General features: G+C 35.0%; 1 protein-coding gene across 7 annotated transcripts in view; it reads left to right on the top strand.

The window, feature by feature from the left end:
- The window catches only part of WNK1 (WNK lysine deficient protein kinase 1), a 161,705-nt gene that overhangs the window by 53,982 nt on the left and 80,418 nt on the right, over positions 1-27,305 (top strand). For all 7 annotated transcript variants that reach the window (XM_047867953.1, XM_047867947.1, XM_047867948.1 and 4 more), the window contains exon 2: positions 16,972-17,144. In XM_047867953.1, coding sequence (XP_047723909.1) covers positions 16,972-17,144 — 173 coding nt within the window. The remainder of the gene's footprint in view (positions 1-16,971; positions 17,145-27,305) is intronic.

Here is a 27,305-nt window from a genome sequence, read left to right as displayed (position 1 = left end):
AGGTCCCAATAGTTGATTTTTGTTTTTGTTTTCCTTGCCTCCGGAGACGTGTTGAGTAAGAAGTTGCTGAGACTGAGGTCAAAGAGGTTTTTGCCTGCTTTCTTCTCTAGGATTTTGATGGCTTCTTGTTTTACGTTTAGGTCTTCTTTCCATTTTGAGTTTATTTTTGTCTATGTTGTAAGGAAGTGGTCCAGGTTCATTTTTCTGCATGTCACTGTCCAATTTTCCCAGCACCATTTGCTGAAGAGACTGTCTTTATTCCATTGAATATTCTTTAATGCTTTGTCAAAGATTAGTTGGCCATATGTTTGTGGGTCCATTTCTGGGTTCTCTATTCTGTTCCATTGATCTGAGTATCTGTTTTTGTACCAGTACCATACTGTCTTGATGATTATAGCTTTAATACATCTTGAAGCTTTTAATACATCTTTTAATACATCTTGTGATGCCTCCAGCTTTGGTTTTCTTTTTCAGGATTGCTTTGGCTATTCGGGGTCTTTTCTGGTTCCATACAAATTTTAGAATTGTTTGTTCTAGCTCTGTGAAGAATGCTGGTGTTATTTTGATAGGGATTGCATTGAATATGTAGATGGTTTTGGGTAGTAGCAACACTTTAATAATATTTGTCCTTCCAATCCAGGAGCATGAAATATTTTTCCATTTCTTTGTGTCTTCTAAAGTTTCTTTCATAAGCTTTCTGTAGTTTCCAGACATTATTTTTCTCTTAAGTATAAAAGGATTATATATAATATCTCATACGTATTTCAAGATATACATCAAGTACCTACCTAATGTAGGAAGTAGAACATTATCTACAACTTTGAAGTTGTCAATGTGCTTCTCCCCAGTAGCATCCCCTTGCCTCCCTTATCCTGAATTTTGCATTTCATTTTCTTAAGTGTCAAGAACAGGGTCCCTCAAAATTAAGTAATTTTAGAGTTTTGTGTGTGTGTGGTAAAATATACATAACATTAATTTATAAAAATGTATCACTTTGTAAGTGTATAATTTCAGTGGCATTAAGTATATTCACAGTGATATGTAATCATCACTACCATCCATATCCAGAATTTTTTTTTTTATCATCCCAAACTGAAAATCTGAACTCATTAAACACTTACTTTCCATTCTGCTCGTCCCTCAACCTCTGGTGGTAACCTCTTTTTTATTTTTTGTATCTGTGAGCTTGCCTATTCTAGGTACTTCATAGAAATGGAATCATGTAGTATTTGTTTTTTTGCATCTGGATTATTTCACTTAATATAATGTCCTCATGTTTCACTCATGTCATAGCATGTGTCACAATTTCCTTTTTAAGGCTGAATAATATTTTGTTGTACATATTTATCACATTTTGTTTTTACCCATTGGCTATTGTGAATAATGCTTATAGGAACACCAGTGTACAAGTACTGACACCCAGCTTTTAATGCTTTAATGCACATTTTCTTTTAGCTAATATACCAAGGAGTGAACTTAACTGGATCATATGAAATTCTATGTTTAGCTTTTTGAGAATGTGCCATATTGTTTTTCACAGTGGCTATATCATTTTACATTCCTACCAGTAATGCACAAGGGTTCCAGTTACTCTGCATCCTTGGTAACAGTAGTTTGTAGGTTGTTTTGTTTTTTTAAATAATAGTCATCCTAATGGGTTTGAAGTGGTATCTCATTTTAGATGTGTTTTAAAGGAAAAAGCTTAGGGGACCTTAATGTGACTTAAATTACTAAAATGTTACATGTGTAAATATACAACAGAATACACAGTCATACACAACTGTAAAATCAAAGCAGACTTGATTTAAATGCAAATTAAAACCAACTAAAATTAAATTAGTGTTTATCTAGTAGTCTGAAATCGTTGCAGCAAGCCTTCCCTTGTAAATAACTTTGGGAGTACCTAGGTGGCTTAGTTGGTTGAGCATCTGACTTTGGCTCAGGTTATGATTTCATAGTTTGTGGGTTCGAGCCCCATGTCAGGCTTTGCACTGGCAGAGGTGGAGCCTGCTCAGATTCTGTCTCCCTCTCTGCCCTTCCCCCCATTCGGTCAGTCTCTCTCTCTCTCTCAAAAATAAACAATAAAAAAATTTATATGTAACTCAGTCTTACGAGAATGTCTTTTTCAGTTGCAAATTATAACTTTAACAATTTTATCTTTAAATAGTAAAGAAATTCAGAGTAAATAGTTGACTGGGGAAATATGCTGACATTAGGATATGCCAGTCTATCTGCAGCCAAAATTAATTTATTTACAGAATTAACAATACATGGAATTTCTAAATTGCCACTTAGGTTATTTGATTGCTAATGTAATTTAAAAAATAAACTGTCTCTGGGGCGCCTGGTGGCTCAGTCGGTTAAGCCTCTGACTTCGGCTCAGGTCATGATCTTAAGGTTTGTTAGTTTGAGCCCGGAGTCATTTGAGCCCCATGTTGGGCTCTGTGCTGACAGCTCTGAGCCTGGAACCTGCTTCGGCTTCTGTGTTTCCCTCTCTTTCTGCCCCTCCACCACTCATACTCTGTCTCTGTCTCTGTCTCTGTCTCTCTCTCAAAAATAAACTTTTAAAAACATAAAAAAAAAAGTTACAGAGAGGGAGGGAGACAAACCATAAGAGATTCTTAAATACTGAGAACAAACTGAGGGTTGATCAGGGGTGGGAGAGAGGAAAGTGGGTGATGGGCATTGAGGAGGGCCTGTTGGGATGAGCACTGGGTGTTGTATGCAAACCAATTTAACAATAAGTTATATTTTTTGAAAAAGACAATAAAAAAGATGCAATGTCTGAAAAATGAAACTGTTGCATTCAACATACTTGTTAAGTTTTTAAATAAACTTATGGCATGAAAAAAATAAAATAAAAACATAATAAAAATAAACTGCTTTTTGGTTAACTAGTTGAGTCAGAATATGCATATATAAATTTGTAATTGTCTAAGTACAGAAGTCTTTTACCTATTCCTAATATGTCTGTAGTCCCAAATTAAGGAAATGCTAACTTGATAACTTTTTTCAGCAGTCTTTTTCACTACAGTGTAAAAATGGCCAAATGTGAATTAAATTCAGGAATACATATGGGATAATAAATCCCTATGAGTGGAGTAGCTGCCACAAAAATAATGCTCTTTATGTGATTATTTTCAGTCTTGAAAGCTTACGTGCAGTATGTTGAATTGTCGGAATAATTCTTAGTCAAAAAAGATGATGTTTCCATTTTATAGACATGGAAACTAAGACTCATGTCGATTACTTTAGCTATAGGAGTGCACAAGAAGAGATAAACATGGCATGTGAGAATATAGGAAATCTACTCTCTGTGGTTTGTTATTTGGAAGTGTTGGGGAAACAAGCTGGATGAGAGTGGCTTTTGAATTTGGATTTAATGTAATATTTTTCAGATATATTGGTCATAAATCCTCCCTCTGGTAATTGATTCATTGGGGTTAGGGTAATGCCCCTAGAACCTTCTTGAATTAGTTGACAAGTGCCCCAGAAAATTCTTATAATTAGGCAAAGTTGGCTGATTTTACACAATTTCGAGCAAGGAAGGGACTTGGCATGATAAAAATAGTGTTCGGGGGAACATCTATGTCTAAAGGATAGTTGAAGTAGGAAAAGTTAATAGTTATTTTGACATGAGATAGTTGTATGTTTTACTAGTTTGCAGCAGTGGAATGAGAAGTGGAGAATGATGGAATTACATCATGGGATTGAAAAGTTCACATTCGTATTGCCTGGGAAGACAAAAAAAGAGAAATTGGGCCATTTAAATGGATAAGCTAATTTGTGGAAGAAACTTTGTAGGGTTGGAGATATATTGAGTCTTGGGTCATAAATTGTGCAGTAGATATTTGTAAATATTAATTTGAATTCCAGAATTAGTAAAGCATTACATTAAAATAGATCCTTTCAAACATGAACATAAAACTTCATTAAGGCAGATGCACTTGTGCAAATTGGGCTTTCTGTTTTTGTTTTTACTTAGAAAATAAGCTTTCTGCATTTCTGGGTCTCCCTGTAAAGTGGAAATATTTATTCCCTGCCCCCAAGTAGGTATGAGAAGAAGGGAGAGGTTAAGACTGAGCTGATAAGGAGAGGATTCTAGAAGAAAACTGATACACAAGTATTTAAATTTAATATGAATGTGTATGTTAGAGTCTTCTCCCATGTTCATTAGTTCTCTATCCCCCAACCCTCCCCCCCAAAGATTTAAAAAAAATTTTTGCCTTGGTCTTGTTTCCTAAGGTGAATACCTTGTCATGCACATTAAAAAGAAAATGAATTGTATTCTTATATACTGGACTTAATTTTATTGATTTCTGGATGAAATGAGACAAGTTTTGGATATCAAGCTCAGTGAATTCCCTGATGAGATTCTTGCTTTACAGTGTGTGCCTACAGCATTTGCTTTTCTGTGGGGGCAGATTCTTACCTGGATGACCCACTAAGTTTCAGTGCTAATAACTCTGAGTTTTCAGTTCTGTTTTGTTGGTTTCCCCTTTGGCAACCTTTCATTGCCCCCATTTTAAAAACTTTGCAAACTTTCTTGTATCCACTACAGGGTATCATTTGTCTCTGACGTATAAAATTTCCTTCCTATAATGAGCAAGAATTTTTTAATCTTTATCCCTGTCCACATTCAACTTCCCTTCTTGTCCCTTTCTCAGCCCTTTTGCTTTCTTTGCAAAGTTTTATTCTAAGGCCCTACCTATAACAATTGGACTTTAGCCCTCTCAGTTAATTGCCTTCACATTCAAATAAACTTTTGAATTTCAATAAAAACTTTTGAATTTATGTGAATGGCTAAACGTGTTCTGAGTTTTGCTATTTACAATGGATACTGTAAGTGAATATTTAGTGAAAATAGTTTTTTTTTTTAATAGGACTAATAAATGTGTTTACTTTCTTTTTTGTGGTTCAGCTGTTCTAAGCTGTTTTGTAGCGTTAACATAAAGCTTTCTATATTTGCCAGGTTCTAGGTATGTTTGAATAGTTTGGTTTTTGTGGCCCCCTCACCCCACAAAGAGATGAGTGGAGAGAATCTCTTAGGCTCCAAATTTATATATTTGTGGCCCAGATTTGGGGATGAATTGGAGGATGCTTAATGATAGAACTATATAAAGTAGTCTAGTTTGAGAAAGCACTCTTAACTTTTTTGTGTAAGTAGATCTTTTTTTTTTTTTTTTTTTTTTTCTGCTTTGGAACAGATAACCTTTTTGTAAATAAATGAAATGCAAATAAAGATGAGCCAGATTGGGGAAAAGGGACTGATTGGGAGGAGTTATAACACCAGGGTTTGTTTTGTTTTGTTTTTTACTATTCTTTTGATGACCTTTTTTGTCTCTGAAACTGGTACTTACTATTTCAGAATAGTTCTTAGAAGACTCCCTGGAGAAGCAAGTAACACAATGTCATTTTTAAATATCCCTCTACCCTCCCTCACCCCCATAATTATCATTATCTATTGACCTGTTTAGGAAAATTCAGCTAACTGGACTCTTCTCTGTAGGACACACCCAATTCCTCTCTTAAGGGTACCAGACAGGAAGGCTATAAAGAAATTTGTAGGGAGTTTACTCTCTAGATTTGACCACTTAAAATCCAGATTTAATTTTCATATTATATTTCAAAACACCTTAAAAATCCTGTTAATTGTTTTTGTTGTTAATATTTAAGAGTTTTTGCATGAAAATCATTATTTTGCTTCTATTATTTATTTTTCCACCTTTCCCCAGGCCTTCAAACTCTAATTATTCTGGAATTTTCAAGAAAAAGAATACAAGTTGCCTACATAGTTTAAAAAACAAAGTATTTCATAGATAGAAGTATAAAATACTTCTGTCATCCTAGAATTGTTATTAGACCATGTAGGCCTATAAGAGATAGATATGCCAGACTTAAATAATTATTTATATGATGCCTATCTTTCAAAATACAGAATATTTCTTTAAAAAAATTCTTTATCAGGGGATAACTGAAACTCATGCTGCATTCAAAAGCAATGTTTCAAACGCTTTCACCTTGAAGACAAGTTTTTATTTCCATATCCCAACACCCACAAATAGTATCACTTTAAAAGATGGAAGAGATGCCCAGATCTTTGCTGAGTCAGTGTGGTGCAAAAAATGATAAGAAGGGAGGACTCCAATATTGACCTAAAATATTTTAATCAAGGAATTCCAGGCACTTCTCCCCACCCATATTTTGATGTATAAACTTGTCATCTGTGGTCTTAATTTAGCGGTAAAACTTTGAATATTGCTAAAAATAAAATGCTACAGAAGCTTAAATGCTAATAAAACTTGAGGGCCAGGTATTTTGGGGGTATGGATGTTAGCCCATAAAATTAATTAATGACAACCAATCTCACTGTTTCGGGTGCACAATTTGTTTGGAAGGTTTGCTTCTGGGGCTAATTAAGCAATAGGGATAGAATTGCTACTTTAGAAAATACTTAAATTTGAGAATAAAGGGAAAATGCCTCTAGAGGATGTTTAAAATAACTTCTTAAAAGCAAGCAAATGAAGATGTACAAATTGCTCTAAGGCCATTGTACTAAATACTAACATTGTGTTTCTCACCCAAGAAGAAATTGCATCAGCACATAATCCACAGAGCACTGTTATTTGGATGGTACTGAGATGAACAATTGTTTTAGTTGTGGCCCAGCTCCCCACTTCCACCCCTCAGCAGCCTGGAACTGTGCGTGTTATAGGAGGTCATGTGACAGTGATCCTTGGTTTTGTTCATTTAGCCTGTCAGAGCAATTTTATGTAGGTGGAAAGAAATGAATGAAATGAATAGAGTGGGTTAGCTGCATCAGCTCTAGTTTATACTGAAGATAATGAATGATAATGTTTCAAGCCCCCAGGAATATCCAGCTTGATAATGCTGGAGAGAAGGTGCTAAAAAGCAACAGTGGCTAATCTGTTCTAAATCTCATTTGGTTATTTAAAAATTTTATCATTGTCTTCATGATAACTTGATTGGCATGGTAATATTTAAATAATATATATTCCTCTTACTGTACCTGCAGTTATAACTTAGTAAAGAGACTAGTCCTTTTCAGTGAACCCTAGTTAATAACAGAAATCTCAATATGACTTTTCTGAGAAGAAAATAGTTAGAAACTTTACAAAATGTTTAAGATGTTTGTTTCTAGTATAGTAAATGGAACATGAGCTTTGAATTAAATCTTCATTTAATTCTTGGTTCTGCTTTTCAATGTGAACTTAAGGGATATATTAATTTTTTTTTTCTGAGTCTGTTTATTGTGTAAAAGTCATACTACCTAGTATTTCACAGCGTTTTTCTGAGAATTAATGAGAACAGAATTAAACAACCAGCTAATAGGTAGGAAACACTTGGCAAGTATTTTTAAAACCCCAACTGTCCTTACTGGTCTGTGAGCTTGTTGGTTTTGATCTGTTTTATTATTGTCTTAAAATGTTGGGGTCTGTTGGGGTACCTGGGTGGCTCATTTGGTTAAGTGTACGACTCTTGATTTTGGCTCAAGTCATGATCGTGAGTTTGAGCATCTGGCTCTGCCCAGTCGGCACAGAGCCTGCTTGGCATTTTCTCTCCCTCTCTCTCTGCCCCTCCCCCGCTCTCTCTCAAAAATAAATAAACATTTAAACAAATTTAGGGGTGCTAAAATAATTTACTTCTGAGATATTTTATGAAATGCTCCTAGATTAAAAAATAGATTTAGTCATAGATACAAGTTGACAAATTATTGAAAGAAGCACCAAATTACTTGTTTTGAGTTTTTTCCTCACTTAGTTGATAGTCTGTATTCATGCAATTACATATTTCTAATTTTAAGTAAGGTTCTCAGACCCCTTAAAATAAATCTTCAATAATTTTCAGGGAGGATAAAAATTACAGGTATTTAAAATAGCCTCTCTTGCAGCAGAGGTGACTTCTAGGCAAAATTAGATAAAAGTTAGTATTTCAGTAGAATTTTAAGACTGTCATTTATTGTGTTCTCAAGGAAAATTGGTTGTAGTTTTTAGGTGAAGAAAAAGTCCCTGAGTTCTTTTTCTCCCCTTCCTTTTTTGTATTTTGTTATAAATAAGTAGTTGGCAACTGTTTAACAATGGGCTTTTACAAATTATTTTTAAAAATCAAATGGCAGCAGCTGTGGTCTTTTTTAGACTTACTGAAATTCAGAGTCAATTTCAATTCTTATCTTTCTTTTAAGTCCTAGAAATTTCTTTTATTCCTGGGAAATGCTAACTGCTTGTTAAGGATATACACGCACTTCTTTCTTTTCTTGGAAAGCACTTTCATGGATTCATTCAACATATGGCTATTTAGCAAGTTATGCTAGGTTGTCAGATACCAAAGGTAGAACACTGAAAAAGCATTTTGTCACTGCTTTTAGAATAAGTCTCAATGCAATATGACTTGTGATTAAGTGATACAAAAGAGGCATATACATAGTTTGTAAAAACATATAAATAAGGAAGGAAGATGATAACCTAGAGTAAGAGACAGGGGAAGTGTCCCTGAGGAAATGAATTGAATTGATCTTTGAAGGATGACTGGGCATTAACTAGGCTAAAAAGGTTGATAGAAGGGCATCCTAGATAGAGGACATGGCACGTATGAAGGACCTGTATGGGAAGGAGCATAACATGTTTGAGAATGCAAAAGGTTAGAGTGATAAGAAATGAGGCTTGAAGAAAGGGCAAGGACCATATTATGTGGGACTTCGTAGGTCACAGTGGTTTTTCACCTTTGTCCTAAAGGCTGTAGAAAGTTATTAAACAGTTTAAACAGGATTATGACAGTTATTTCATTGAATCTAAAACTGCAGTTGTGTGATGCATTCTAATTTCAGATATGTGAAAAATGGTATTTCTAAAGATTATGTAGGCATACCTTAGAATTGATTTAATTGGCACTAAAAAATTCTGGCTGTATATGGCAAAAATGGAATAACAGATTGTATAAGGGTAAGATTAGGTTTGGGAAACAACTTAGTAGGTTATTGCAGGAATTCAGAAGAGATCATGATGGCTTGAAATAGGATAGTGGTGGTAGAGAAAACATAAGTAAATTACTTTGAGTAAGTTTCAGCAGAAAATTTACCCAAGCCTTGTGTACTTTAAAACATTATTGAAAACTTGGAAATACAGATGTGATAAACAGTCTTGAGATTTTAAATATAATTAAAATTTAAGTAAAATAGACTGATTGTGCTAGTGTCTTTCACATATAGTAACAATTTCTATCCAGAGTTATGTATCAGTTGAGAGAAAACATCTCACAGTTGAAGGTTCAGTATGTCTTTTAAACTATGTAAGAATTTTGTGAAAGCCCTCTACAGAAAATTAGTCAGACTTAAATTTAACTTCCTAATTGTACAACAGTGACTATATTTACATAATTTATATTTAAGCTATTACTTTTTTTTTAGTGTTTATTTTTGAGAGAGAGAGAGAGAGTGTGAGTGGGGGAGGACCAGAGAGAGAGGGAGACACAGAATCCAAAGCAGGCTCCAGGCTCTGAGCTGTCAGCACAGAGCCAGACGCAGGGCTCAAACTCACGAACTGTGAGATCATGACCTGAGCCGAAGTCAGACGCTTAACCAACTGAGCCACCCAGGTACCCCAAGCTATTACTCTTAAGTAGTACACTCCCTTATCCTGTATAATGTATGTTCCAAATTTCAGCTAAAATGGTCTAGTGTAAGTAGTTTCCAGCAGTTCTAAACTATGGGTGAATAAACAAATTTAAATAAAATATAAGTTTAGACCTCATAGTTCACTGTTAAAGTTTGAATCTCCTCACCTCCAATCTATATCCTACGTTTCCAGTGTTTACTTTTTATAGATTTTTGTGGTCTTAAGCATTTCAAGTGTTACATGACCAGAACTGTGGGGACTTTCATGCCTGTGATCTCACTTTTAATCCTTAGAGTATCCTACTGATATGGGTTCTTCTTACATGCCTAACTCTAGCTTGTGCACACTTGTGCACACAGAATTGGGTCTTTTGTGATATGCTCTCAGTATACCCGGTTTTTTCCTCTTTATCATACTGAATAAAAGTAATGCCTGTGCCTCTTACAGTGTAAAGTCTAGAGAGCAGGAACCTTGTCTCTGATGCTCATCATATCCTGTTGTCTGATGACAGGGTACTCAAATATTTGTTAGAATCAAGCAAACGTTTATGAAGATACACTATAATTGCTAAAAACTAAAATGGAGGTTGCATGCTACAGAAGATAAGAATATTTATCAAGACAGTCAAGAAGGTAGACTATATATTGGGGTGTCTAGGTGTCTAGGTGGCTTAAGCATCCAACTCTTGATTTTGGCTCAGGTCATAATCTCATGGTTTGTAAGTTTGAGCCCTACATCGGATTCTGTGCTGACAGCGTGGAGCCTGCTTGGGATTCTATCTCTTCCTCTCTCTCTGCTCCTCTCCCGCTTACGCATGCACTCTCTCTCTTTCACAATAAATAAACATTTAAAAAGAAAGTATACTATATGTTAAAATAAATAATGTCAGTTTTAGGTAGAAATCATAATTCATTTGGCTCATGTGTACTATCTTTTTTTTTTTTTTTAATGTTTTATTTTTGAGAGAGAGAGGGGGGGGGAGGCACAGAATCCACAGCAGGCTCCAGGTTCTGAGCTGTCAACACAGAGCCCAACACGGGGCTCGAACCCACAAACTGTGAGAGATCATGACCTGAGCCAAAGTTGGGTGTTTAACTGACTGAGCCACCCAGACACCCTGTCATGTGATTACTGTCTTGTAATTGTATTCAGACTGAATTAACTTCATAGTTTCTTTAAAATAAGTTTTCTACGTGTAAGCAATCAAGGGTGTTTTTTTCTTTCTGTATAAATTTTCCTTAAATGAGGAATATTTAGGAATGAATGTATGGTAAGGAAGATTTTTAAAAAACATTGGGAAGTTCTGTTATAGATCAATAAATAGAAAATAAAACCAGCTGAAAACTCTTCCCACTGTAAAACACTAGATATTTTGAACATTTTGATCAAAAGCACAATAAAAACCTGTCCTTTTAAGTGCATAACTAAGCTTGTAGTAATGTAAGGATGATCTCCCAAGATCTAAAAACTAAGAAGAAACAAAAAAGCAGAGTGGGAGAAGTGTGAACTGACACTAGGACTTTTCTGAGACAGTTGCCAGTCTCATTAATAACTAAGGTATGGTTTTACCATCTATCTAATGATAGATGAAGTATCAAGCCCAAGCAGGTAGTGGAACTGAGATGCAATAATGTTGTTCCTTGAAGAGCTACACCTTTAATGAAAATATGGACTAGAGAAAAATTAAGTTTCTGAGACATGGAAAACAGAAGGTTCTCCAGGTCAGGTGAAAAAAAGTTTACCCTGAAAATTTATAAACAAGGACGTGTATTGACACACATAATAAGATTTGAGTTTGAACTGATTGCATGGAGTTAATGGCCAAGACTAGTAATATTCCTAGGACATTAGGCCTAAACAAACTCTGAACTGATCCACCGATTTACCGGGATACATCCACAACTGAGCATATTCCAAAATACAAATCACAGTTTAAAGTAACCATTTTATGGGCGCCTGGGTGGCTCAGTCGGTTAAGCATCTGACTTCGGCTCAGGTCATGATCTCGCAGTTTGTGAGTGCACCCCGCGTCGGGCTCTGTGCTGACAACTCAGAGCCTGGAGCCTGCTTCGGATTCCGTGTCTCCTCCTCTCTCTGCCCCTCCCATGCTCATGCTCTGTCTCTCTCTGTCTCTCAATAATAAATAAACGTTAAAAAAAAAAAAAAAGTTAAAGTAACCATTTTATTCAATATTGTAAGTCACATGAAGAAACAAACCACCACAAGTGAACCAAAAACAATAGGCAAAATCAGAGCCCCAGTAACTCAGATAAAAGTGTAATTGAACTGAGCCTTTAAATTATTTTAAAGAATTAAAGGACTAAAAACAGAAATGACAAAAAAACATCAAGTTAGTGTTGGAGTGGGTAGTGAATGACTGATTTAATAAAGACACAAAAAGAGATTCAATAAATCAAAATGCATTACAGTTAAAAACTAAATGACAAGTGCTACTACTTTCCTCAGTCATCTGGTTTTATATACTTTGACTTTGTCCTTTCACTCACTGTCTGTTCTCTAGAAAAGGAACATTTTAGGAGGATAACCCAGGATCTTTGCTGCCATGGACCTGAGTCTCAGTGGACAGGGTATGACTTGTGGATGATTGCAGCCTTTGGTTGAGAGTGGGAATAGAAGTGATTAAGGACTGTGAAAGGGGGATTTTATGGAACTTTGAGAGAGGTCAAGCTTGCAGCGATAATTTAGAGATGGAACAGAAGGAAGGTCTGCAGAAGGTGCTGGGAAAACTTACAGGTTCATGAAGCAGGGAATGAGAATGAAGGTTGTAGAGGTTCATTGCAAATTCAGCTGCCAGTTATCATGTCTCATTCAAAACTCCATGTGTTAGGGTTACCACTGAGTGGGAAGGGACAAATCCTACCCCCAGGCATTGGGCCTGGTGAAGTGGCAGCAGAATTCCTTCCCCACTGAAACTATTAGTTAAGTGCCTAGCCTTCTTGTTCTTCTTTTTTCTCTCCTAGCTTTGTTTATGATGCTAATGAGGAGAGTAGGGACTGGAGTGGTGGCTTGAGTACTTCTGGTGACAGATTGATAACTTTGTTTTATTTTCTTTATGGATGTTCAAATATGTGCCTCTCTTACCTATATACCTAGCCCTCTAAGACTTGTATGGTTAGTTGGAAGTGTTCATATTTTTTGTGTTCATTCATCACTTATTTCTGGATCAGGGACTGAGACCTTGCCACATGTCTTTTGTATCCCTTGCTCCTTTGGACTTTAAAGTTTGATTAATCTAAACACATTTTTAGGAGGTAATAACCAGTTTAAATCTAGTAGTAGCTTAGGAGTGACTTAGTGAGCAAGATCTCAGAACATTGTCCAGAAGATAAAGAAATGGAAAATGAGAGAGAAGTTAAAAGATAGGAAGAATGGAGTAGGTTACACACAAAAACACAGACACACAGCACATACAAACACATACGTAAATCTTAGAAGAGAAAGGAATAGGAGCAGGCAATATTCAAAGAGATAATAGTTGATAATTTTCCTGACGTGAAGACAAATACTTGAAACTTGTGGCTTAAAAGCACACTCAGCGCCATTATATATACATAAAACTAGATGCCTGGTAGTGGAAGTACAGAACACAATTAAAAAAAAAAAGTCTTGGGGCACCTGGGTGGCTCAGTTGGTTAAGCATCTGAATTCGGCTCAGGTCATGATCTCACAGTTTGTGGGTTCAAGCCCCACAACAGGTTCTGTGCTGATAGCTCAGAGCCTGGAGCTGCTTCGGATTCTGTGTCTCCCTCTCCCTCTACCCCTCCCTGCTTACACTCTGTCTCTCTCTCTCAAAAATAAATAAATATTAAAAAAATTTTTTTTAAGGCTTTAGAGCAACTAGAGAGAAAATACAGATAAATTTACAAAGGAGGACATTTATACTGACAGCTGTAGTAGACAACAGAACACCGCAAAGCAGTATCTTGAAAATGCTGAAAGAAAAATAAGCCAACCTAGAATTCTACACCCATCTAAATTATCATTCAAGAGTCGTGATGGAATAAACATTTCAAACAAATTAAGATTACACCACTATTGGAATGTTTACTGAAAGAATTGTGAAAAATGTATTTCCCAAAAGAAGAAAAATAAGCCCAGATAAGGGAATAAGGAGCAAAATGGAAAGGTGAATAAAAAGATATGTAGGTATATATAAGTAAACATATACTGTTTAAATAGTAATTATAATGTTGTCTTAAAGAGTAGTAGGATAGTAGGGAACTAAAGTATTAGGCAAAAATAATATATAAGATAATTGATATCAGAGGAGTGATGAGAATAGTACTTTTTATGGTATATAAATGTACAATAAAAATTTTTTTAATTAATATATACTACTTGGGAAAAAGTTGTTGGGAGAGCAGATTATCTGTACAATCTCCATGTTGTTACAAGTTCTATGCCTTTAATTAAAATTCTTGATAATATCCTGATATTTTAGGTGGTTTATGCTGTAATTTCTATATTATAAAAATAAAAGTCTTATTGGAAAAATATAGCTAAGATAATTTAGAAAATAAAATTGAGGAAGGCGTTATAGGAAGTGGTTCTACCAAGAATGAATTATTTTTTTTTTAATTTTTTTAAAAAAATGAATTATTTTAAAACTATAACAAGAAAGCGTGATATTAGTGCAGAATAGACCATTGTAATAGAATATAGAATCCAGAAATAGAATTACACTTATATGGAAAGGATGGATTGTTCATCCAATAGTATTGAGTTATTGGTTAATATAGAAAAAAACAGCCAGTCCTTCTTTTATCCAACCAAATAAATTACTCAACAAATAAATTCCCAAGTGTGGCAAACAAAAAAAATTTATATTTTAAAAGGAAAAACATATGGCCTCAGTGTCTAGAAGAATTACTTGAAGACATAAAGCCCACCTACCACAAAGTAAAAGATAAATTGAACTATAGTCAAATAAAAACATTGAAATCAAAAGACTTCATAAGCAAGGTGGAGATACGAAACACAAATTGAGAAAACATATCTGTAACATAAAATTAATAAAGAATTAGTATCCAAATTTATATTGAGAACTTATACAAAGAAGGAAAGCAACAAATGGTATGATTAGACATCTCACAGAAGAAGAATATGAAGTAGCCTGCAAAGAAACAAAAAGTTTTTCTCACTTATTTTTGACTCTCAAAATGTAAACTAAACAATAGGATATGAGTTTATACCCATCAAATTGATTAATGTCTGATAATACCAATTGCTGGTGACCTTGTGCAGCAGAAACCTTCATACAATGCTTTTAAGAGAGTATATTTGGTACAGTCCCCTTGAAAAACAATTTGTTGATACCTATGAAAATTGAAGGTGCCTATTTCTTATGATTAATTCTAGACATATATCCTAATAGTATTTTTTTTGTGCCTCAGTTCTCTTTTGAAAGCTAGAATAATGTTTTAAGTCTGTATAATAAAATACATAGGATTAAAATGGAAACTGATTATACTGAAATAGTTACAAAAATTTTTAAATATGTGATGTAGTATGCATTATTAGTGCATACTAATAAGAGCAACTGAAAGATCTAATAGCTGTCAATTTCAAAGTAATTTGATTGATGTAAATGGTATTTTGAGATAATCTATAACCGCTGTTACATGATATCAAAATATCTAGGGCTATTGGTGACAAAAATCACAAGGATTGCTGAGTGCTCTCAGGTATATATATTCATAGTTGATGTATGGGCTTATTTCTGGACTGTCAACACTATTCCTTTGGTCTATACATCTGTCCTTATGCCAGTACCACACTTTTTTGATTGCTGTATCTTTGTAATAAGAACCTGTGTCCTAGACACACACTTTAATGTATGTCCAGGGAGATTAATACTGTAACACCACTGCAGTATTGAGTAGCAAAAAATGGGGAAGAGTCTAAAGATTAATCAATAGATTATATAAATTGTGATATATTTAGATAGTGAGTAACTGTAACAGTGATAATGAACAAAGCCAAGTTACAATAATATGGTAGATATCTTGTAGTCTCCTTGTGTATCATCACGGGTGATCTCAATACTGAATGAAAACAAGCTTTCAAAGAAAACATACTCTGTAACATCATTTTATGAAATTTTAACATTTTAACACAAAGTGTAAATACCCATTTGGGAATGGTATGTCCAAATTCAGGCTAGTGGTTATTAAAGGGTAAGGAATAGTGATGGGGGAAGGACAATCTAGTTACATAGGAGACTTTAATTATATCTAGAATGTTTATTTATGTGATGGACACATTATTGTATGCCTGGAATATTTTGTTAAAATATGTATTGCATGTTTTGATAGAATATTAATATGGCAGAGATAGTTTCAGTTTTAATATATAGAATAATTCAGAGTTTGTTTATTTGGGATTTTGTCAAGGGAAGATCAACAAATTGTTTTTCCCTAGTTCATCTCAGAGAAGTGAATTAATTTACATACTGCCAGGTGCTTTAAACATGTGATAAAGCATACCTAGTAGATTAATATATTCATAAAGAAAATTCTGATCAAAGCAAAGACAGAACTAGAATTTATATTTAGATCTTTTTACCTCCAAAATCTCATACCATATTGTTAAGTTGCATATCTAGCAATAAATGACTTATTTTAGAAGTGGTAAGTTAACTGCACCTACAAAATGAGGCCATCTCTGAGGCATACATTAACAATAAAGATGCTAGGGGCGCCTGGGTGTCTCAGTTGGTTGGGCGGCTGACTTCGGCTCAGGTCACGATCTCACGGTCCGTGAGTTCGAGCCCCGCGTCGGGCTCTGGGCTGATGGCTCAGAGCCTGGAAACTGCTTCCAATTCTGTGTCTCCCTCTCTCTCTGCCCCTCCCCCGTTCATGCTCTGTCTCTCTCTGTCTCAAAAATAAAATAAAACGTTAAAAAAAAAAATTAAAAAAAAACAAAACAATAAAGATGCTGAAGTAATCTCAAGCATGACATTATAATCTAGTTTTCTTAAAGATACTTTAGCCTGTTGTCATACTGCTGAAAGGCTAAAGAAATTATTGGTCTTTAGCAACTGTAGTGTTCCTGTTTGAAACAGTATTGATCATCATAATTTAGTACACATTTAGCATTTAAAATTATTTTTGTGTGTTTTTCTATTTGAACTATTTTATTTTTATCCAAGTATAATTAACATAGTGCTATATTAGTTTCAGGTGTGCTGTATGATTCAACAATTATACCTTTCTCAGTACTCATCATGATAGTGTACTCCTAACAGCATTTAAATTTAACTGTGTGACTTCGTGTTTTGTTATTTTAAACCACGTTCTGTTCTGGTTCTTGATTTTAGGATCGAAAATTAACAAAGTCTGAGAGGCAGAGATTTAAAGAAGAGGCAGAAATGTTAAAGGGCCTTCAGCATCCCAATATTGTTCGATTCTATGATTCCTGGGAGTCCACAGTAAAAGGGAAGAAGTGCATTGTTTTGGTGACTGAACTAATGACATCTGGAACACTTAAAACGTAAGTCTATCAATATTATCAAAATTGACCAAGAAGTACAAAAGAACTTGAATTTTCCTATTTTATCAGTCCTGCTTTTGTCGCTCAGTGTACCATGGAGGGAACAATCCTTCCAACTGTTATTAGCACATTTTCTTGCCCACAAAGTCCTCTGGTGTATAAAATGATTTGATAATTATTCAGTAGTAATATTAAAATGAGAAGTTATTACAGAATAAACCTAGTTATTTTAAACCCTGTTGATTTGGGGTTCTAAAATTGAATGGCTAATCAAATGGCAAGGTAGCCCTCTAGTGGTTAAAATGAGGTTGAAGCTTATTGAGAGGACTTCTCCATTTATTTTTATCACCTTGTACAGTTTTTGCTGCATATCTGCAACTATTATGTCAAATGCAAATTGTGCTGTAGCAGTTATCACTAGTTTCATTTGTTATAGTGTTAGAAATTAATGCCCAAACAGCTAGACTCATCATTTCTTTCAGGAAAACAGGTCAAATGCAGAAATTTCTTGTTCCCTATTACAGAGTTTTAAAGAGTTGGAGTTTAGCCTTTGGGAATCACAGGTGTTTTCCTCACTCAGAGAGGAAAGTACAAACGACCCTTGAACAGCATGGAAATTAGGGATACTCACCCTCCATGTAGTTGAAAATCTGAGTATAACTTTTGAATCCTCCAAACAATTACTTAATGGCCTACTGTTCCAGCCTACTGGAAGCCTTACTGATAACATAAACAGTTGATTAACACATATTCGTATATGATATGTACTATTTACTATATTCTTTTTTTTTTTATGTTTATTTTTGAGAGAGAGCACAAGCAGGGGAGGGGCAGAGAGAGAAGGGGACACAGGATCCAAAGTGGGCTCCATGCTGACAGCCCAGTGTGGGGCTCGAACTCATGAACTGTGAAATTGTGACCTGAACCGAAGTCAGACGCTTAGCTGACTGAGCCACCCAAGCACCCCTTATTTACTGTATTCTTATAATAAAATAAGCTAGAGAAAATAAAATTATGAGAAAATACATTTACAGTGCTATACTGTAAAAATCTGCATATAAGTAGACCTGCAATGTTCAAACCTATGTTATTCAAGGGTAAACTGTAGTATAAATTATATGGTTTAAATTTTTTTATTGTGAAGGAATTGGATTTTTTTAAAGTGTCTTTTTTTGTTTGTTTGTTTAAGTTTATTTATCTTGAGAGAGAGGGAGAGAGGGAGAGCAAGCCAGGGAGGGGCAGAGAGAGAGAATCCCAAGCAAGCTCCATGCTGTCAGCATGCTGTCAGTGCACAGAGCCCGAAGTGGGGCTCAAACTCATAAACCATGAGATCATGACCTGAGCTGAAACTAAGAGTCGGATGCTTAACTGACTGAGCCACCCAGGTGCCCCAGATACAGATTTTTTTTAATTGTCTCTTTAGTATGTATTAATTTCTGACTACTTTTCTTTAGTTAATACTACTGAGCTGATTCATCACAGGTCTTTGAAACATAGTTTTATATTTCCTGAATGTAGTCACTTGCATGTGTTCTTGGATGCTTAAGATTAACACACTGAAAAGCCAACAAATTATTTCCCCCTAGCAAATTCTAGTTTCCACACCCAGCTTCTCAAGTATTTATGGCAACATCTTTACCCTAGTCATCCAAGCTTCTTGTTATCCAGATGTCTTTTTCTTTCACTAGACTGTGCTCCCTAGCACTATGCTTTAAACTTGGTGAGTATTTGAATGAATTGAGGGAAATTGTGTGGTAGTAGTAGTTTGTGTGTATATCTTCATCTTGAGATTCTTTTCACCAGTTTGGACATATTAATGGACTGTCAGTAGTCTGTCAGGCATACCCTACAGGAGTACTCTATAACAGTTTATTTGTTTTAAAAAGTTTATTGAAAGGCTTTGGGTAACATAGACTAAGCTTCCTTGGAATTCCACCCCCACCCCCACCCCCACCATCAACAAACTAAAATGTGGAATATAATAAAAGCTTTTTCAGTACATACCCAAGTTTTTAAAGAAAGAAAGAGTGACCTCCAGATGAAAGAACAAGTGGAGGTAACTAAAGACCTAAACAGTAACCAATGTTTTGGCAGTCTGTTGGGTTTTCACATCATATATAGGGCTTGAGGTTTGGATACCAAGAGTTTTATTGTCCATGCCAGGACAAAAGGCCTTAGAACTCAGTAGAGAGGGGAACTTGAACTTAGCCTGTGTCAAAAACCTGAATTATTAATAAAAAGGGAGAACTCTTCACCCCAGCCAGTGAAAGCTACAAGGAATTTTGCCCCTCTGCCCAGCACTTAGGATAAGAGGAGGAGTCCCTATGAAAAAAACCAGAAATCTCAGTTTAGGTCATGTGTAGATGGCTCTATAATATAAATGTAGACTACCAGCTTGGTGCAGGGATCACAAATCAAGGAATGAAGATTCTAATTGGTCCAGAATCCAATGAAAACTCCGAGGGACATTTTCAGCATTTCATTGGTCATTATGTACGTGGATAAAACAGCCCCCAGTGAAGGTGACCTCACAAATTACAAGTCACACACAGTAATATGATGATCAGATACAACTGGAAAATAACATTGGAATTAAAGATGCTATTGACAACTCTGAAAGTGAATACAAAATAAGCTTATAAGTACAAAAAGATGTCACTAAAGGTATATGTAAGTATATACAAGTATATAAAGTGATAAAAGGAGAGAAACCATAATGATTAGAAACCATAGTGAAGGAATATAATTACATCAAAAAAGTTCAGGCAGGGGCACCTGGTTGGCTCTGTCAGTAGAGCACGCAACTCTTAATCTCTTGGGATTATGAATTTGAGTCCCATGTTGGGCATAGAGATTACTTTAAAAAAAAAAAAAAAGAAAGAAAAGAAAGTTCAGGCATAATTAGAAAAGATCCAAAGACTTCTAGAAATAAGAATAAATCATTGGAATGCCTGGGTAGCTTAGTTGGTTGAGTGTCCAACTCTTGAATTCAGCCCAGGTTACGATCTCATACTTCATGGGTTCGAGCCCTGTGTCAGGCTCTGTGTTGACAGCACAGAGGCTGCTTGGGGTTCTCTTTTTTTTAAGTTTATTCATTTAGTTTTGGGGGGGGGGGGCGGAGAGAATGAGCAGGGGAGGAGCAGAGAGAGCAGGAGAGAGAGAATATCCCAAGCAGGCTCACGCTCCACTGTGAACCTGATGCACTGCTTGATCCCAAGACCCTGGGATCATGGCCTGAGCCAAAATCAAGAGTTGGATGCTTAACCAACTGAGCCGTCCAGGCGCGCCCCCCCATCTTAATCATTTTTAAATGTACAGTTCAGTAATGTTAAGTACATTCACACTGCTGTGCAGCCATTCTCCAGCACTCTTCAAACCTGCAAAACTAAAACCCATTAACATGATTACCCATTACCCATTACTCCAGCCCTTGGCAACCACTGACTGCTTTCTGTCTCTGGTTTTATCTGATCAAGATATTTCATATAAATGGAATCATAAAATAACGGGGTCTTTTGTGTTTGGCTTCTTTAACTTAGCATAATGTTTTCAAGGTTCGTGATGTAGCATGTATCAGTATTTTATTCCTTTTTATGACTACATAACATTTTGTTTCATGGATATACCACAAATTTGTTTATCCATTTGATCTGTTTCCACCTTTGGCTATCGTGAATAATATTGCTATAAAACATGTGTGTATAAGTTTTTGAGTATATGTTTTCAATTTCTTTTGGGTGTATGACTACAAGTGGAATTGCTGAGTCATGGTAATTCTATGTTTAATTTTTTAAGGAACCACCAAACTATTTTTCACAGCAGCTGAACTGTTTCACATTCTCACCAACAATGTATAAGAGTTTCAGTTTCTCCATATCCTTGCCAACACTTGTGTTTTGTATGTTTGTATGTATGTATGTATGTATATGTATATATGTATTTTCATAGCCATCCTACCAGGTGTGACATGGTATCTCATTGAGCATCTTGTCATGTGCATGTTGGCTATTTATCTTTGGACAAATGTCTATTCAAGTCCTTTGCCCATTTTTAATTTTTTTTTTTATTGTTGAGTTGTAAGAGTTCTTTATTCTGTAAGCTAAACCTTTCTCAGTACATGATTTGCAAATATTGTCTCCCATTCTATAGGTTATATTTTTACTTCCTTGATAATGTCCTGTGATATACAAAGTTAATGTTGATGAAGTCCAACTTACTTGTTTTTTCTTGTTTGTACTTTTGGTGTTCTATCTAAGAATCTGTTGCCAAAACCAGAGTCATGCAGATTTATCCCTAAGTTTTCTTCTAAAACTTCTACAGGTTTGTCTCTTATATTTAGGTTGTAGTTTTAGTTTTAAGTAAATTTTTGCGTGCAGTGTGGGATCCAACTTAATTCTATTGCACAGGGATGTCCAGTTATCTAGCACCATTTTGTTGAAGAGACTATTCTTTCCCTATTGAATGGCCTTGTACTCCTGTCAAAAATCCTTGAACTATAGATCTATGGGTTTATTTCTGGACTCTTGATGCTATTCTTTTGGTCTACATATCTGTCCCTATAACAGTATCACACTGTTTTGATTACTGTAGCTTTTGTAATATGTTTTCAAATTCAGAAGTGTGAGTTCTCCAATTTTGTTCCACTTTTTCAATATTGTTTTGGCTATTTGGGGCCCCTTGCAATTCCATGTGAACTTGAGAATTATTTTTCCATTTCTGCAAAAAGGCTGATAGAATTTTGATTGTCAAATACAGTTATAGATACGTTGAATCTGTAGGCCACTTTGGGTAGTATTGTCATTAACTATATTAAGTTTTCCAACCCATGAACATGAGATATTTTTACATTTTATTTAGTTTTTCAATGGTTTTTTCTAGTTTCCAATGTTTAAGTCCTTTGCTTTGTTGGTTAAATTTATGCCTAGGTATTTTATTCTTTTGGATGCTGTTGCAAATGAAATTGTTTTTTTAATTTCCTGTATAGGTTGTTAATTGTTGGTATGTAGAACACAACTCATTTGTGCATGTTGATCTTGCACTCTTGCAACTTTGATGAATTCTGTTATTAACTCTAGTTGTGTGGGTTGGGGGCGAGAGTATGTGTATTCGTTCTTTGGGATTTTCTATATATAGGATGTTGGCATCTATAAATAATAGTTTTACTTCCCTTCTAATTTGAGTACTTTTATTTCTTTATCTTGCTTAATTGCTCTGGCTAGAATTTCTAGTACAATGTTGAGTAACAGTGGTTATCCTTGTCTTATTCCTAATCTTACTGGAAAGTTTTCAGTGTTTCACCATTAAGTATGATATAAGCTTTGGGTTTTTCATAATTGTTCTGTCATGTTTTCTCCTTATTCCTAGTCTGAGTATTTTTATCATAGAAAGATACTGGATTTTGTCTAATGCTTTTTCTGCATAAGTTGAGATGATCATAGTTTTTTTTCCCCCTTTGTTCTATTAATGAAGTATATCATGCTGACTAATTTTTTTCTAAAATTGAGAGATACTTCCATTTCATGGATAAATTGCACATGGATAAATTCCATGTGGTCATGGTGTATAATCCTTTTACTGTGCTGTTGGATTCAGTTAGGTAATGTTTTCTTGATGACCTTTGCATCTATATTCATAAGAGATATTGGCATGTAGTTTTCTTGTGGTGTCTTTGCTATCAGGGCTGTACTGGCCTCATTGAATGACTTAAGTGTTTCCTCCTTTTCTACTTTTTGGAAGAGTTTAAGAAGGATTAGCCTTTTTCCTTTAAATGTTTGGTAGAACTCAACAATGAAACCATGTAGTCCTGGACTTTCCTTTGTTGGGAGGTTTCTTGAGGGAATGTTCCATGTGTTCTTGAGAAGAATATATATTCAACTGTTGTTGGGTGTCATGTTCCATATATTTCTGTTATGTCTAGGTGGTTTATAGTGTTGTTCAAGTCCTTTACTGCCTTAATGGTCTTCTGTCTAGATGCTTTACCTGTTTTTGAAAGTAGGCTATTGAAGTCTCCAACTATTGCTATAGAACTGTGTACTCCTCCTTTCAGTTCTGTCTATATTTGCTTGGTGTATTTAGGAGCTCTGTTTGTGTATTATGTTTATAATTGTTATAATCTTCTTGAGAAATTGACCTTTTATCAATATATAATATTCTTTATCTCCTGTATCAGTTTTTTATTTTGTCTATTTTATCTGATACTAACATTGCCACCTCACTCTTTTGGTTACTGTTTGCATGGAATATCTTTTTCTGTCCTTTCATTTTCTGGGTGGGTCTTTGAATCTAAAGTGAGTCTGTTGAGACAGCATATGGTTGAATCGTATATCTCCATTGTGCCATCTCTGTCTTTTGATTAGAAAATTCAGTCCATTTATACTTGACGGAATTAGTGATAAGGAAGCAATTTTGCTAATTTTTTGGTATATTTTAATACCTTTTTTGTTCCTTGTCTCTGTTGCTGTTTTTATTAATTGATTTTTTTTCTATTGTACCATTTTAATACTCTTCTCATTTCCTTTGTACGTGTTTTTTAGATATTTTCTAGTGGTTACCTTAGGAATTACAATGAACACCACAAACAGTCTTGTTTGAAATGTTACCAACTTAGCTTCAGTAGCTTCAGAATCTTTACTCCTATACAGCTGTGCACCTCTTTTGTGTTTTTGTAGATTTTGCAAAGATGCAAATTACATCTTTATTCATTGTGTTCCCATTAATTCAGATTTATAATTAGTGATTTATGTGTTCGCCTTTTAAATCATGTAGGAAATGAACAAAGGAGTTACAAACCAAAAATATGTTAATACTGGTTTTTATATTTAGCGATGTATTTACCTTTACCAGAGATTTTATTTCTTCCTAAAGCTTCAAGTTACTGTCCAGTGCCCTTTTGTTTTAGCCTCAAGAATTTGCTTTGCATTTCCTGTAGAGCAGGTGTTCTCACAACAGGCACCCCAGCTTTTATTTATCTGGGCATATCTTAATATTGCCTTCATTTTTGAAGGATACTTGTGCTCGATACAAAATTCTTGGTTGATGGTTGGAAAACCCCTTTCAGCACTTTAAATATGTCATTCCTCTGCTTTCTAGCCTCCATAGTTTCTGCTGATAAGTTGGATGATAGTCTTGTTGAGGATCTCTTGATCATGATGAGTTGCTTCTCTCTTGCTTTCAAGATTCTCTCTGTCTTCGGCTTTCAGCAGGTTGAGTGTAATATATCAGTGTGAATCTCTGTATCCTTCATGGAGTTTGTTGAGCTTCTTAGGTAGAATCATGTCTTTTAGCAAATTTAGAAAGTGTGTGGCCATTATTTTATCAAATACTCTTTCTCCTTTCTTATTTGGGGCTCCAATTATGCATGTTGATCAGCTTGGTGGTATCCCACAGGACTCTTAGGCTCTATTGAGTTTTCTCTGTTTTTCTTTTCTTTCTGCTCCTCAGACTACATAATTTCAATTGACATATTTTCAGGTTTGCATGTTCTTTCTTCTGCTTGTTCTATCTATTGTTGAAACCTTCTAGTGAATTTTTCATTTCAGTTATTTCATTTTTCAGACTTCTGCTTGGGTCTTTTTAATAATGTCTTTATTGGTATTCTCTGTTGAGCTAAAATTTCCTGTACTCTAGTATTTAGCAGCCATTGTTCTTAGTATTTAGTCTTCCAATTTTTTAGGATGGATACCATAATTAACCCTATTTAACCATGAGTTGGTTGTCAGTTTGTATTAAATAATTCAGCTTTGAAAAGCTGATTAGGAGCTATGGTTATGAGGGCAGGACTTTTCAACTGCTAGGCTTTTCTTCAAGGTGATTGGGCATGCGTCAGCCATAATGAAGGACTTAGAGATTCTGTTATCAGGGTGAGCCTTTATTCAGTCAGTCAGTCAGTCAGTCAATCTTCTGCACTGATGATATTTGGTTGTCACTTTTTTCTTATTGGTTAAGGTGGTACTTAACTAATATCCCTAGCTTTAGCACCACTTCTCATTGTCATATTTAGCTTTTCTGGGTTTAGAAATGTCCCGTTTATAGTTGTATGGGAAAATTGGATCTCTTCTTGTCCACAATCTTCCCTTTCAAATAGTGCTGCGGTAATCATGTGTATACCTATGTCCTTATTTATTTCTGTAGAAATGTTTCTAAAAACAAAAAGTGACTTAAAGTACAGTAAAACCTTGGATTGTGAGTAACTTGTTCTGCAAGTGTTCTGCAAGACGAGCAAACATTTCTAATAAATTTTAACTTGAGAAGCAACTGATGTCTTGTAATACGAGTTGTATGTGATGCTTGATCACAACTGATCCAGTGGTTCTTGAAGTTAGCTTTGATACACAAGTGCTTTGGACTACAAGCATGTTTCCAGAACAAAATATACTCACAAACCAAGGTTTTACTGTGTATGTGTAATTTTACTGTATATGTGTAATTCTATTTTAATTATATGTATATGTTGATTGAATTAAACGTAAAAAGAAAACTTAATAGTCTCCACTAGAAGTGGAAGTGACTTGGTTATTAACATTGCCTGAAATGTATGCCATATCGAAGGTTTTAAAATCCAGAATGTTTAAAAAAAATTTTAATGTTTATTTTTTAAAGAGAGAGCGAGAGAGAGAACGAGAGATGGCACTAGTGGGGGAGGGGTAGAGAGAGAGGGAGACACAGAATCCGAAGCAGGCTCCCGGCTCCACGCTGTCAGTACAAAGCCTGACGTGGGACTCAAACTCACCAACCTCAAGATCATGACCTGAGCCGAAGTTGGATGTTCAGCCAACTGAGCCACCCAGGCATCCCTAAAATCCAGTATGTTTAAAATTGAACTTCATGAAAATTAAAAATTTCTGTACATTGATATTATCGATAGAGTAAAAAGAGAATTCACAGAATAGAAGAAGATATTTGCAAATCATTTAACTCAAAAGGGATTAATGTCTAGAATATACAGAGAATTCTTAAAACTTGACAACATTAAACACAGCAAACAATCCTATTCAAAAATGGGCAAAGAAAAAAAATGGGCGAAGGACCTGGATAGACATTTCACTAAGAAAGATATACAAATTGGCCAAGAAACACATGAAAAAGATGCTCACCACCACTAGTTATTAGGGAAACACAAATCAAAATCACAATGAGATACCACCTGATTCATACCTGTTAGAATGGCTAGTATCAAAAAGACAAAACAAGTGTTGGCAAGAATGTGGAGAAAAGGGAACCATTGTGCATTGTTGGTAGACATATAAATTGATGTAGCCATTATGGAAAACAGTATGGGGTTCCTCAAAAATTTAAAAATAGAACTACCATATGATCCAGCAGTTTGACTTCTGGGTATTTATCTGAAGAAAATGAAGACACTAATTTGAAAAGATATATGTACCCCGTGCTCATAACAGCTTTATTTACAGCAGCCAAGCCACGGAAGTAACCTAAGTGTCCATAAATGGATGAATGGATAAAGAAGAGGTGGTGTGTGTGTATGCATGTATATACACAATCTGTATATACAATAGATTATTATATTATTCATCCATAAAAAAGAAAATTTTGCCATTTGTAACATTGTGGATGGACTTGGAAAGCATTATGCTAAGTTAAAGAAGTCAGATAAAGACAAATGCTGTATGATCTCACTTCTATGTTAATCTAAGAAAAATGAAAAATAAAATACCCAACAACAAAAACCAAACTCATAAATACAGAGAACAGATTGGTGATTGCCATAGGTGCAAGGATGGAAGTGGAATGTGTATAATGGGTGACGGTGGTCAAAAGGTACAAGCTTTTAGTTATAAAATAAGTTTTGGGGATGTAATGTACAGCATAGTGACTATAGTTAATAATGCTCTATTATATATTTGAAAGTTGCTAAGAGAGTAAATCTTAAAAGTTCTCATAAGAAAAAATATCTGTGTGGTGATAGATGTTAACTAGACTTATCATGGTGACCATTTTGCAGTATATACCAATCATCTTGAAATCAATCATTATGTTGTACATCTGATATAAATATAATGTTATATGTCAATAATATTTCTACTTAATTACCATAAGATCTAACACTTTCACTTGTGGGTTTATACCTAAAAGAATGAAAGCAGAGTCTCAAAGAGATATGCGTATACTCATATTTATAGCAGCATTATTCACAGTAGCTAA

Source organism: Prionailurus viverrinus, chromosome B4 (assembly GCF_022837055.1).
Source record: "Prionailurus viverrinus isolate Anna chromosome B4, UM_Priviv_1.0, whole genome shotgun sequence".
Classification (NCBI taxonomy): Eukaryota; Metazoa; Chordata; class Mammalia; order Carnivora; family Felidae; genus Prionailurus; species Prionailurus viverrinus.
This window is presented reverse-complemented; position numbering and strand designations above follow the sequence as displayed.